Consider the following 12,654-nt stretch of genomic DNA (forward strand, 5'->3'; position numbering starts at 1 on the left):
TCAGTCCTTCAGGAACAGACTGCTCCAGCATGGGTCCCTTTGGGGTCACCAGTCCTGCCAGCAAACCTGCTCTGGCATGGGCTCCTCTCTCCACAGGTCCAGTGCCTTACCCCCCTCACAGTAAGGAACTTCCTTACATCTAACCTGAGCTTCCCCTGTTCGAAGTTTAAACCCATTACCTCTTGTCCTATTGCCATAGTCCCTGATGAAGAGTCCCTTTCTGGCATCTGAACATTGATGGAACAGGTTTTCACCACTCTGATTTCCGAGGTACTGAGTCACATAGACTTGTGGTATTAGCTGGAAATGTTTTTATGAATGCTTGGCTTCTGCTAAGCTGCACAGGAAACACTAGAGAAAGGTATGCCAGGTTTTTACATGTCACACCACCCTAAAAGCTGTGTTTAGCAGCACTATTTAAATATATATTTACATGTATGTATAAATTTTTTAGAGGCAACTCCCTCTGCTGATGTGGCTCTGGAGCAGCAGGCGAGAAGGTGCCATCCCAGCATTTCTTTTGAAATGCAGTGCCTTCTATCTCTGGCATTTATTCACATTTCACCTTTCCTGTAAGCTTCAGGTTTTCAGCATTACTGTGAGGCTCAGTTTTCCCATAGCCCACATGCAGTACAGCGTAACTGCATTAACTCTGTAGGAGACACAGGGAACTGCTTTGTACCTTGAGGTGTTGGCTGGTCTTGGCTGGAACAAGCTATTTTCACTGATGTTGAACAATACTCTCAGCTGAAAAAACAAGTTGGACTGCCTGAGGAGGAACATATTAATTAGTCTTCATAAAGTGACACACTGGGCATTTAATACAGATTATAGTATTTGGGGGATAGTCGTGAGGTGCCCTATGGTAAGAAAAGAGCCTTTTGCTTGCTTGAAGAACTGTGGGAGTGGGATGCTGGGAGATGACTCATTCCCAGTAAGCTGTGAGCCTGTTTGTGTCTGAAGAAAATACCAAATTTTTTATTTTGCCATTGTTCCTGCTGCAGCCGAAATGCTCTAAATGAAGAAGCAGTTTTACAATGAAAAATGATGTCCTTGTCCTGTAAGAAGGAGTTTGCAGTCTAATACATTTGGTGTAAACCTTCCCAAAAGAGGCCTATTCTCTTGAGTAAAAAACCAGCAAGCCTGTCTGTGCACTTTTTCTTTATTTTAAGTAAAGCACACATTTTACTAGCATTAAAATAAGACAGTAGGGAGTGAAAGATGCACTTGGAAAACGAGGGAGAACTTAGGAAATCTTACTTTTAGAATCTATTTTTTGTAAGTTTACGCTTTTCATGATGCCTTTTTGGGGTGCTTTTGAACACTCTAAATTTGAGAGGAATAGCTATTCTGGTTGCATGTAGTATAAGATTTAACTTGACGCTCACAGTGTTTTATATACTTCTTGTGTCTAATTTGTATCTAGTCATATGAGAATGCAACTTTTAATTAAGTATATCCTTCTTAAGTCGTGACAGCATGCACTTAGTACATGCTTAGGCAGCACTTTCAAGTAGAAGGAGAAAAATCAGTATTTGAATGGCCATCGTGCGTGTCATTGGGCTAAAGTTTTGCACACGTACAGTTCAGAGGCATGTAAGGTAAATTGTGAACATAAATCTTACTGCTTTAGCTTATGTTAGAGATCTTTAGATTTGTGAAGTTGTCACAAGTATGGCAGAAGCACATTAATTTGAGCTATTTTTTTCAGACGTACTCTGTCCTGGTTAGTATACCTCCAGACTGGGACAAGTTTGAAGCACTGTGGAAGATAATTTATCTAACGGCCATTACCCATATCACCAACTGGGTTAGATATCTTAAACAGCAAACCACTGGAAGAAGAACATGTATAAAACTGGTTTTACTTCAGAGAAGCCAATTTCCAAGTTTGGCAGTTCCTGAAATAATGCAACTGCATTTACTTTTTTGAGAGCAGCCTTAGTGTATGATAAAGGATTGAGAGTACCCTGTAAAGGCCAAGGAGTGTAAAAGATACAGGATTTCCACTAGTAAAAAAGCCAGCTAAATGCAAATATCTCATGAAAAGCAACATGAAGCAAAGGAAGTCATGCATATTAAAAGCTCTGTTTGTTCCACAGCATCGCCTGTCACCGCTGTGTCGTGGTCGGTAATGGAGGAGTACTTCGAAATAAGACATTAGGGGAGAAAATTGACTCATATGATGTGATAATCAGGTAAATGGTATCTCCTTTTCATTTTGTGTACATGCAAAGAATTAACAAACTTTTGCTTTAGAGTTCAGTTATTATACAAGTGCAAATGTATAAAACTGATTGGTTTATTTGTCCTGTCACAGCCTTCATTTAAAAAAATTAGGAAAAAATGGATCAGTGTTTTATTACACAGATTGACTGATACAGGGGAGGAGAGATCACTGGGTGGTAAGTCTGACTCATGTACAGAGATACACATGTGCAAGATGCTGCCATCAGGGATAGGTCCAAGCACGTGGCCCTTGCTGTGAGCATCATCCTGGGCAGCTCTGCCTCTGACCTTCCATACCACACCTCTTACCCCTGTGCTGGTTTGTGCATTGCTTGGAGTGAATTAAATGTTTATGCATGGAGGATGATGTTGATGTCTGCCCATTTTTCTCAAGCATGTTAGTTCACATTGGAAGTTTATAAGATGCTTTGACAGACCAGAGAATGCTGTGCCCTGAAGAAGACTGGGTTGGGCTGGGGAAACTGGGGAACTGCTTAGAGAGGAACAGGCAAGGAGAGGGGAGGAAAAAAGCTCAAATGCCAAGCAAACTGAAAATTCAGTATTTGGCTAATTATAACAATTTTCTGCGCATTAAGAAAAAGATAAATCAGTTTCTCCTTTGCAAGAACTGAGATGGTAACTGGTTAAACAGCCCTTCTGCCTTTAGTCGGTCAGGTAGTGTACCGAAGCCCTCTTTTGCTAAAATCTGAGCTGCCGTTTCAGTTTGTCTGCTTCATGCTTCAACATTGTGTTCTTGTTTTTGTTACTTTCCCATCAGTCCTAATGCTCTTTTTCATAGTCGTGTTTCACTCATCAGGCATTACCATAAAAAAATCTGTATACAAAGCCTGGGGTTTGACATGCATTTGAAAACACAGATAAGGTGGAAATGAATACATGGAATTCTTCAGTTGTAGCTCCTCTTATAAAGTTCAGACTCCAGATAATGTCCTTGTTCTTAGGAAGCTTCTCTTGCCTGCCAGCTTTGTGCTTTACAAATAAAACCTGCCTTGCATTTATTTTCTCTGTAGTATGATGATGCATGGAAGCTCCAGAGATTATTTTAAACCTATTTCAAGTATCTGGGCTCCTCAGTGATCTGTCTACTCTTCTTAAAAAGGAAATCTTTGTGTAGACTACTGTTACACATTTAAAAACATTTCTAAATTCAAAACTGCTTCAGAAATACAGTACGCATTTACTTACTGTGAAGGAACAAAGAGGTCATGTTTGCATTCTGTATTTCATGATGACTTTTGATAAAACTTTGAAATACTCCCTTGTCTGCATACTTTGTTTTACAAACATTTGTTTCTAAGCAGCATGCCTCTAATGCTGAGAAGTCAGTCACATTGGCAAAGATGGAGCATACAGGGACTGCTTGAATTCTCCAAAGAATACACAACACACCTACCAAGCAGAAACTGCAAGGCGGAGGCTTAAATGTAGCCCCTCTGACCCACCTGCTCACTGCTTATTTATCTGCTGTATCCCAAAGCAGTGGCAGCTGTGCAAGTAATATTTAAAAACGAAAAAAAACAACAGAGACTTAACACCCCAAACCCCTCAAGCAGACAAAAAAGGCAGACATAAAGATGTATCAGCATCAGGTATGCAGTCATAATCCCTGTTCTTTTATGCTGTAGATAGTGAAGAATATTAGAACATTCTTCAGTTGCCTCCTGTATGACTCAGATCATCTAGTAGTGTGAATGGAGCAATTGGTAATTCTCCAAGCCAGATACTCTCTTTGGTCTTCTCTAGTTTCTGTGTTTGAGCCAAATCAGAAGGCTGTCTGCTCAAGTGACACGTGATAAGCAATTGTGTGATTGTGTTCTAAACCATCTTGGCCAAGTTCCCATGCGTGCTTGATCCCTCAGAGTTAGAAGGTGAGTGTACCTGATAATTGCTCATCCACCATGTAATGTAATAACTAAATGCTGGCCAACAAGCCCTCCTGTACCTGGACATGCTGTCTTTCCAACAGACTAACGTGTGTGCCAGCCAGTGCACAGTAAGGTTGTGGGTAGGGTGGTCATTGCTATCTCTGTGTCTGTCCTTTGCAGAATGAATAATGGCCCTGTTATAGGGTATGAAGATGATGTTGGGAGGAGGACGACTTTCCGCCTTTCTTACCCGGAATCCATCTTCTCAGATCCGATCCACTACGACCCTAATACAACTGTTGTTCTCATTGTCTTCAAACCACGTGACTTGAAGTGGCTTTGGGAGATACTGGGTGGTCAGAAAGTAGTGAGTTTAATTATTCATGCACTTTGCTTCAGCTTGCCACACACCTCTCATTCAAAATACCTGTTTTGCTTTGAACTTTAGTCCTCCTAGCTGGAAGGAGCACTGGATCTCCTAGTCAGTCTACTCAGTATCCCTTTCCCATAAATGTTTCTGGCCTCTTTCTCACAACAAGTATTTCAATCATAGATTGGTTTGGTTTGGGTTGGAAGGGACCTTAAGGATCATCCAGTTCCGAACCCCCTGTCACGGGCAGGGACACCTTCCACTAGACCAGGTTGCTCCAAGCCCTGTCCAGCCTGACCTTGAACAATATATTTGATCAGTATACTTGATCAGAACAGTATAGTTGAACAAATATTTAATCAGTTCCTCATCCCTTTTCCTCTTCAAGATAACTTTTTATCCTCTTCCTAGCACTGTTTCATATTATGGCATGCATGTTCCAGCCATTTCCCAGAATATTTTATCCTGCACACTTGGTGGAATTGCAGAATAATGTTGGAAGGGACCTCTCTTTGGAGGTCTTTAGTCCAAAACCTTGTTGAAAGAAAGGAAGGCCAGGTTCAAAGCCATGCCAGGCTCTCAGGGCATGGTCCAGGTAAATTTTGAGTATTTCCAGGGATATTTCTGTAACGTCTGTTTCAGTACTGCAGTGCCTTCACAGGAAAGAATTTCTCATCTTTTCACTGTGTGCATCTGAAAAGAGTCTGATGCTATCTCTTTTTGTAAACCCTGACCAAATAGTTAAGATGGGCTGAATAAACACAGTTTTCTCAGACCCTCTTGTTTGCCCTGCTCTCTGGCCCCTTGGCCATTTTAATGGCTGCCTGCTGAGCTTGCCAAAGTTTGACACTTGCACAAAAGGGGAGAACCCAAAACAGCATTTGTGAGATCTCAGAAAAGCACAGTGCAAAGTGCTTTGAAAATGATAACATCTGTCTAAGTGTTCCTTATGCTCTTACTAATGTGGCCAAGCACACAATTCGCGTTTATTGCCTCTGGGGCATACAGCTGGTCCATCAGGGACCTTTCTGCAAAGCTGTTTTCCAGGCAGCTGGCCCCAGTCTCTGCTGCTGCAGTGGGTTATCTATTGCAGGAGTACAATTTGCACATGTCTTTGCTGAACTTCGGGAGGTTCAGCTCTCCTTCTTCAACCTCCTGCCCTTGGATTTTATTCTCATTAGAGCTGCTAAAAAACAAAAATCAGCCATTTATAGCTGCTGAAAATGGGTATTTGCTTACCTGTTACAGAGTGCTAAAGGCTTTTGGAAGAAACCGGCTCTGAACATGATATACAAATCTAGTCAAATCAGGATTCTTGATCCCAGCATCACCAGAAAAACAGCTTATGAATGGCTTCGTTTCCCAACAAGGTTTCCCAAGAAGGAGGTAGGGTTTTTAATTGTGCCTTTCAGTTTCATGCAACCAAATGTATACTCAGAGGTAATTTTCTCTTTATTATAGTGGACTATGTTAGAACATCTTTTAGGTTCACATTGCAGTAGTTTGCATTTAGAATGATGCTTAGAAAAGATGGAAAAATGGAATCCAGAAAGAGTGGGTAGCCTTGTACACCTATTCTGTAATTAGTATTAAATGAGACTGCTTTTGCACACAGACGTAATGTCTTTTACAAAATTGGGAAAACCAGAGAGGTATTGGAGCATGGCAGATCCAGAGAGCCTCTGGAAATATTAAGGAGTCTTGAAATATTAAATGCAAGGTGTTATATATTTTTTTTCCTTAAAAACAAAACCAAAACCACAAATATTGACAAAACCCCAAACTGCACAAAACAACAAACAAACAAAAAATCCCCCCAAAATCCCAGCAGAAACAAAACACCATAAAAACCCCCACACAAAAATACACATACCCCCGCACACAGCTCGCAGTAATTCTAAGACTGCTGCAGTTTCCCACTGCTGGGGGTGGGTAAGGACTGAGGCGCATACAGGATATTCCAGCCCTGCACTAATGACATATGTCTGGCAGCATTTGTGTGCTTACTGATTTGATGCCAAGCATTGTAATGAGTTAACTGGCAATTTGGACACAAAAATAGTTTTAACTGTCAGTTTATGACTGAGGAATGTTTCTGATGAAAGGTAAGGCTTCAAGCTGCAGACCTCTCTTACACAGTCAGGACTGACCACGTGCTGTGTAGCACAGATGCAGTTCCCTAGGGTCACATCATTGCACAGAGCTGCCTCATCAGGATCAGCCAACTGACATGTGCAGAAACATTTGACAGGCTGTCACTGTACAGTGTCTGCCACAACTTTTTCTGGTTTAAACTTTGTAATATTTGAGGGAGTTGAGGGTTTTTTGCTTTGGGGAGGTTTTGTGCCTTTTTTTTTTTTTTTTTTTAAATCTTTGTAAAATTCTGTCTTTTCGAGCCTACCAGTGGCTTTTTCCCTCCCTTGTTAACTCTGAAAACTGGAATACCCAGTTTGACTGCATGCTTGCTGAGGATCCATGGCATTTCAGCTCTTCAGCCAAGGGTGGGAAGAAAGCAGCATAGTAGTTGGGTGCCTGACTGTCTCCTAAAGGGCCATAGAACATTCATGGCCTCCATGGCTCCAGAAATTCCTCCTCTCTCAGTGGGTGTAAAAGTGAGGCAATGCTGTTGCTGAGCTAGATATGTTTGTGGTGTGCTCGAGCTGGTATGGAGGCACAGGCCTCTCAGTTGCTTGTGTAGCATACATGCCCTTTGCTCTTCTCTAGCTCACTGGGCGTTCCTGCCCAGAGCTAGGTAGAGCACATCCATTCTTGGAGCCCCCTTCTGCTACCTCTACATTGCGCTTGCTTCATCCCAGGCATTTGGTAGCAGCAAATGTCCCCAGTGACAGCAAATGATCAAGATCAGGCATGCTTTTTTTTCCGTCTCAGAGGTTGGCTGTCACAGGAGCCTGCACATCTGTAGTTGCTCTCTTAAGCTGCAGGTTGTACCTCAGGGGTTCCTGTTGTCAGGGTGGACTTCTGCAGGACCCATTTAGGAGCTTTCTGTCCAGTAGAATCATAGAATGATAGAATAGTTACGGTTGGAAAGGACCTTAAGATCATCTAGTTCCAACCCCCCTGCCATCGGCAGGGACACCTCAAACTAAACCATATCACCCAAGGCCTCGTCCAACCTGGTCTTGAACACTGCCAGGGATGGAGCATTCACAACCTCCCTGGGCAACCCATTCCAGTGCCTCACCACCCTAACAGGAAAGAATTTCCTCCTTATATCCAATCTAAACTTCCCCTGTTTAAGTTTTAACCCATTACCCCTTGTCCTATCGCTCCAGTCCCTAATGAAGAGTCCCTCCCCAGCATCCCTACAGGCCCCCTTCAGATACTGGAAGGCTGCTATGAGGTCTCCACGCAGCCTTCTCTTCTCCAGGCTGAACAGGCACAACTTCCTCAGCCTGTCTTCATACGAGAGGTGCTCCAGTCCCCTGATCATCCTCGTGGCCCTTCTCTGGACCTGTTCCAACAGTTCCATGTCCTTTTTATGTTGAGGACACCAGAACTGCACACAATGCTCCAGGTGAGGTCTCACAAGAGCAGAGTAAAGGGTCAGGATCACCTCCTTTGACCTCCTTTTGATGCAGCCCAGGATACAGTTGGCTTTCTGGGCTGCAAGCGCACACTGCCAGCTCATGTTCATTTTCTCATCAACCAGCACCCCCAAGTCCTTCTCCGCAGGGCTGCTCTGAATCTCTTCTCTGCCCAACCTGTAGCTGTGCCTGGGATTGCTCTGACCCAGGTGTAGGACCTTGCACTTGTCATGGTTAAACTCCGTAAGGCTGGCATCAGCCCACCTCACAAGTGTGTCAAGGTCCCTCTGGATGGCATTCCTTCCCTCCAGCATATCAACCAAACCACACAGCTTGGTGTCATCGGCAGACTTGCTGAGGGTGCACTCAATCCCACTGTCCATGTCAGCGATGAAGATCTTAAACAAGACCGGTCCCAACACTGATCCCCGAGGGACACCACTCGTTACTGGTCTCCAGCTGGACATTGAGCCATTGACCACAACTCTTCATGTGCAGCCATCCAGCCAGTTCTTTATCCACCGAGTGATCCATCCATCAAATTGATGTCTCTCCAATTTAGAGACAAGGATGTCGTGTGGGACAGTGTCGAACGCTTTACACAAATCCAGGTAGATGACATCAACTGCTCTACCCCTGTCCATCAGTTCTGTAGCCCCATCATAGAAGGCGACCAAATTGGTCAGGCAGGATTTCCCCTTAGTGAAGCCATGCTGGCTGTCACCAAGCACCTTGTTGTTTTTTATGTGCCTTAGCATGCCTTCCAGGAGAATCTGCTCCAAGATTTTGCCAGGCACAGAGGTGAGACTGACTGCTCTGTAGTTCCCTGGGTCATCCATTTTTCCCTTCTTGAAAATGGGGGTTATATTTCCCTTTTTCCAGTCATCGGGAACTTCACCTGACTGCCGTGATTTCTCAAATGTGGTAGCCAGTGGCTTAGCAACTTCATTTGCCAGCTCCTTCAGGACCCACGGATGGATTTCATCAGGACCCACAGACTTGTGCATGTTCAGGTTCTTAAGATGGTCTTGAACCAGATCCTCTCCTACAGTGGGCGCAAGGTCTTCATTCTCAAGTTAGCGTGTCCTTGGGGAGCCCTGGTCCTGCCTTTACTGTCCTGCACTTAAGCTCCCTCTGCCTGCAGGAGATGTGGAAGATCACTATTGCTGTCTGCCTTTTGCATTAAGCCAACCTCATGTTCCCTGAGTGGCACTTATGAGTAGTCCAACAAGCTTTTCTGTTTCTTTGTTAGGAGCTGTGGTGGTGTTAGCAGACCTGGGAGAACAACTGCAAAATCAGCTGTGCTGCTCCAGCAGCACTGAAGTCAGAAAGTGTTGCAGAGTCATTCCAGGGCTGTGCTTATCCCCATTAAATGTGAACAAGTTTAATTACAAGCCAAGGATATCTGGATATTGCTAGGGCACTGGCATGATAATACATTTTAATAGTGTTGCTTATATTATTTTTTTTGAGATGAACTTTATGATAGTTAAAGGTAAACAGAGCTAGTTGCAACCTGTGGAATTCCTGTTATTTCCAAATGGCACTAATCCTGACATGTCACATTCCTGCCATCATTTTTGTGTTCTGTTTAGTGTGGACATTGCAGAGTCACCACTAAATTGATGGTATTGGGCCCTGAGGGCAAAAGGTTATTTTGCTAACTGGCAGGAGCCCTGGACAATAGCACGCATTTTAAGTTGATGTTATTTCTGGAGCACTCCAAGAGTTGTATAATGGTACCAAAAAATCTACATAAAAGTTGATAGTTCAGTTCTGTGACTTTAAATAGGCTTACAGAGTTGATGTTAGTAGCCTTTTCCTGGGGTTCTTTCATCTTATGATACAGAAAAATATTCTGTATATTATTCTTTACAGAAAAATATTCTGTATCATCAAGTGCATCTGCCTTCTCTCTGTACAAAGCTGTCTCATGCTGGTTTGTCTGCTTTGTTTTCAGAGGCAAATTAACTGAGCCTTGGGTAGGAGTTCAGAAAAGTGCATGATTTTGCACTCAGCTTGAGATTTGATTGCAGATACTGAGAGTGTGCAGCTCATTTGGTCTCTGAGAAAACTGTTATTTTAGCAAAGGACATCAGTGCTTGAAAGTTTCGTCCATTTCTGGGGATGCTTTCCCCCCCCCGCAGCTTTTGTTAGACCAGCATCCCCTTAGCATGTTGGTCTCATGAAAGAGTTCACTATCTGCAAGCCTTGCCTCATTTACTACCCCAGATCACGTTACCCCCTGCTGCTGCTAAAACAGTCATGATGTACTTGATCACAAGACAGCACAGATGGTTGCAATGAGTTGCTCCATGTTCTTGTAAGAAATGTTTATTTTCAGTTAGATGCTCATAATTTTCCACTTAAATCCTGTTTCTGACCTGCTCTTGATATTTTACATTGCATTTACTTCTGAGCTATCTCACTGTAGGGAGAAATAAGCAATTTCATCTAAAGTTTCTTTTCTTCTTAATGCAGATAGTGGGGGAGTTCTAAAGCTGTGGTCTTCTGGAATTTTCTTTCTTTGAAAAAGTTCAAATGCAGTGAAATTTATGTAGCAGTAGCATTCATGCTTTTTTAGATTGGTGCAATGTCATGTTGTTCTGTTCATCTGGATCTCCATCATCTAGAAACTTCTGAACACATATGTCAAATATGATGGGGTGAAATGGTCTCCAATACATTGAAGCTTGACCAGTTTCCTGAAAGTAGGTGCTGAGCAGAGCAATGGGGAGACTTCCCTGATGCCTGTGTGGAGGGAAGGGCTACAGTGTGGGCTCAGCCCTCGCTAGAAATGGAGAATGCCAGGAAAGGCCAGTATGGCAACACCTCAGTCATGAAACACCTGCAGGCAGTACCTTACCCCTTAGGAGACACAAGGGGATCAAACTACAAACCCAACCATCTGTAGAAGAGCGAGGCTGTCTGATTTCCACTGTCTTTATTCTTGCTGTTCCCATCAAGCTGCTGGTTATTTATGTATGTGTGCTTTTTGTGTTTCCTTTTAGAAACCCAAGCATCCAACAACAGGGCTAATTGCCATTACACTAGCATTTCACATATGCCATGAAGTTCACCTGGCAGGCTTCAAGTACGACTTCACTGACAGAAACAGTTCTTTGCACTACTACGGCAATGACACAATGTCTCAGATGATGCAGGTAACAAACGCTTGTTTATGTTAAGAGAAATATAGCTGGTAACTGGGGAAGTCAATTGAGTAGATAGAAGTGTGGACTCCAGGTCCACAGGCCTCCTGTTTGATGCTAAGTCAGCTGCTCATGTATTATCATTGCTTGAATCTCTTCATCTCTGCTTTTGTTTCTGAAAAATATGGATAATGGTATTTATGTCCCTTGTGCACCACTGTATTCTGCAATGTCTGCATGAGATACAACCATTTGTATGTTCTGTTTGCTTTGCTGGTGTTATCCTTAAGGCTACACAGCTCTTGTTCGTAGAAGTGTATTAGCTAGCGCTGTCGGAACATGAATAGTGTTGTTTCTATTTGTATTCTCTTTTTCCTTGGCACCTACTTGCGCAGTTTGTCACAGATGCCAAAATTCTTTAAAAAAGAAATAAAAGCAAAGGGAAACTGAAGAAGTTAAGACCTACACACTTGCAGTTAGGAAAAGAACTGAATTTCTGAAATGGAAAGCAGAAAAGGTAAGCGGCTCTTAGAGGAAGAGGAGCTGCTTCCAGGAGGGGGAAGCCACAGCTCACTAGGAGAGGAGCAGCAGGAGGCTGGCAGACATCTGTGGTGCCTTCTCCTCCCTCCTGCTTTGCTATGGTCATGCCTCTGTTTTCTTTTATGTCTCTGCTCTTGTCTTCAGTTCCACACTGTGAGCAACTCCATCTCAGCCCTTTACCTCAATGTCACCAGTTTTCTCTTCCATGTGGATATGGCCCAGTGTGTATGGGCACCGTTTTCTCTCCTCCTCCCTTTCCTGGAGAGGAAGGACAGGGACAATGCTCATAGGGGCCTCTTGTGTCTCTCTGGACTGCTGCTCTGACACTGAACTTGCTTCATTTTGAGGCACTTTTTTGCACTGTACACCAAGCTTGGCTAAGGTTGATCATTAGTTGAATAGATATCTATAAGCTTCCTCAGATCTTGAAACTTTAAAAAATAACTAACTAAACCGGTCATCAATTCTTTAGTGGCATTGAGTTGCAAATATTGTATATGTACAGTCTTTTATGCAGTATTTGTATTCATTTTAATTTACTGGATTCAGTGTCTAAGATTGTCAGTAAACTGGCTTCCCTTGTGCTGTCCTCCCCCAGCCTCAGTGGTCTCTGTGTATCCAGGATCTGGATACAGCCCAGAAGATGGGCTAGTTTTGGCTTGTTGAAACTGATTGGCAGCATGCATCTGATTTCCAGATGCCTGATGAGTGCTTTTCAAGAACCTGCGTTGAGCTTTGAGAATTAATCATTTTTTCACCACTTGTGTTGTAAATGTGGTTATGCAGCTGTTCCGTCTCAGCACAGGGAGGAGTTGGGAGAGGTAGCAATGGAAGGTCTTCTCTGAGACCACATCTCACCCATTCTTGCCACTGAAGGATCTTCCAATTTGGTTTTTGTCCTAATGGAAAATCTAATCTAGTTTTGAGCAAAA

At 43.1% G+C, this 12,654-nt stretch overlaps 1 protein-coding gene across 4 annotated transcripts in view; it reads left to right on the forward strand.

The window, feature by feature from the left end:
- The window catches only part of ST3GAL6 (ST3 beta-galactoside alpha-2,3-sialyltransferase 6), a 46,206-nt gene that overhangs the window by 32,124 nt on the left and 1,428 nt on the right, over positions 1-12,654 (forward strand). For 2 of the 4 annotated variants that reach the window (XM_061453878.1, XM_061453879.1), the window contains 4 exons: positions 2,103-2,198; positions 4,296-4,482; positions 5,734-5,871; positions 11,042-11,194. In XM_061453878.1, the coding sequence (XP_061309862.1) occupies positions 2,103-2,198; positions 4,296-4,482; positions 5,734-5,871; positions 11,042-11,194 (574 nt within the window). The remainder of the gene's footprint in view (positions 1-2,102; positions 2,199-4,295; positions 4,483-5,733; positions 5,872-11,041; positions 11,195-12,654) is intronic. The other 2 variants (XM_061453881.1, XM_061453880.1) reach the window with 2 other exon arrangements.

Source organism: Pezoporus flaviventris, unplaced genomic scaffold (assembly GCF_033815535.1).
Source record: "Pezoporus flaviventris isolate CSIRO_AGI_PZ_B2104156 unplaced genomic scaffold, CSIRO_AGI_Pfla_v1 ptg000015l, whole genome shotgun sequence".
In the NCBI taxonomy this organism is placed as follows: Eukaryota; Metazoa; Chordata; class Aves; order Psittaciformes; family Psittacidae; genus Pezoporus; species Pezoporus flaviventris.